At 45.5% G+C, this 1173-nt stretch overlaps 1 protein-coding gene across 1 annotated transcript in view; it reads right to left on the bottom strand.

Moving 5' to 3' along the window:
• Positions 1-1173, bottom strand: part of LOC130587226 (procollagen galactosyltransferase 1-like) — a gene marked incomplete at its 3' end in the record, with an annotated part of 13505 nt that overhangs the window by 4602 nt on the left and 7730 nt on the right. The window contains exon 5 of the mRNA XM_057388194.1: positions 967-1161. Coding sequence (XP_057244177.1) covers positions 967-1161 — 195 coding nt within the window. The remainder of the gene's footprint in view (positions 1-966; positions 1162-1173) is intronic.

A 1173-nucleotide genomic window follows, 5' to 3' on the forward strand; every position in this document is an offset into this window, starting at 1 on the left:
CCATATTCAATCCATCCCAATCCCAAAAAAATCCCAAAAAATCTCAAAAAATTCCCAAAAAACCCAAAAAATACCCCAAAAACCCCAAAATCCCAAATCCCAACTCAACTCAACTCAACCAAACCCAACTCCAACCAAACTCAACCAAACCCAACCCAACCCAACCAAACCCAACTCCACCAAACCCAACCGAACCCAACCCAACTCAACGCCATATTGAACCCATCCCAACCCCCAAAAAAATCCCAAAAATTCTCAAAAAAGTCCCAAAAAACCCAAAAAATAACCAAAGAACCCCAAAATCCCAAATCCCAACTCAACTCAACTCAACCAAACCCAACTCCACCCAAACTCATCCCAACCAAACCCAACCCAACCAATCCCAACTCAACCCAACTCAACTGAACCCAACTCAACGCCATCTTGAACCCATTCCAATCCCAAAAAAATCCCAAAAAATCCCAAAAAAATCCCAAAAAATCCCCAAAACCAAAAAAAATTCCCAAAAATTCCAAAAATCCCAAATCCCAACTCAACCAAACCCAACTCAACCCAACTCAACGCCATCTTGAACCCATCCCACTCCCAAAAAAATCCCAAAAAATCCCAAAAAAATGCCAAAAAATCCCCAAAAAACCCCAAAATCCCAAATCCCAACTCAACTCAACCAAACCCAACTCCACCAAACCCAACCCAACCCAACCAAACCCAACTCAACCAAACCCAACTCAACCAAACCCAACTCAACCCAACTCAACGCCATATTGAACCCATCCCAAGCCCCCAAAAAATCCCAAAAAATTCCCAAAATTTCCCAAAATTCCCGAAAATCCCAAATCCCAACTCATCCCAACCAATCCCAACTCAACCAAACCAAACTCGACTCAACCCAACCCAACTCAACGCCATCTTAAACCCATCCCAATCCCAAAAAAATCCCAAAAAATCTCAAAAAATTCCCAAAAAAATCCCGAAAATTCCCGAAATTTCCCACAATTCCTCACCAGCCTCCCGACAGGAAGCAGCAAAGACCAAGATGTCATCAAAGGGGCCGCGGTAGCCAATGGGGGGCGGGTAAAAGGCCAAGTGGGCGGAGCTTTGTCGCCGCAGCTCCAGCAGGAAGGTGGAGTGCACCATGGGAACCGGGAAAATCCCGCGGCGCTCGCGGCGGCG

Source organism: Malurus melanocephalus, unplaced genomic scaffold (assembly GCF_030028575.1).
Source record: "Malurus melanocephalus ecotype Western Australia unplaced genomic scaffold, MMel_1.1 scaffold_1657, whole genome shotgun sequence".
NCBI lineage: Eukaryota > Metazoa > Chordata > Aves > Passeriformes > Maluridae > Malurus > Malurus melanocephalus.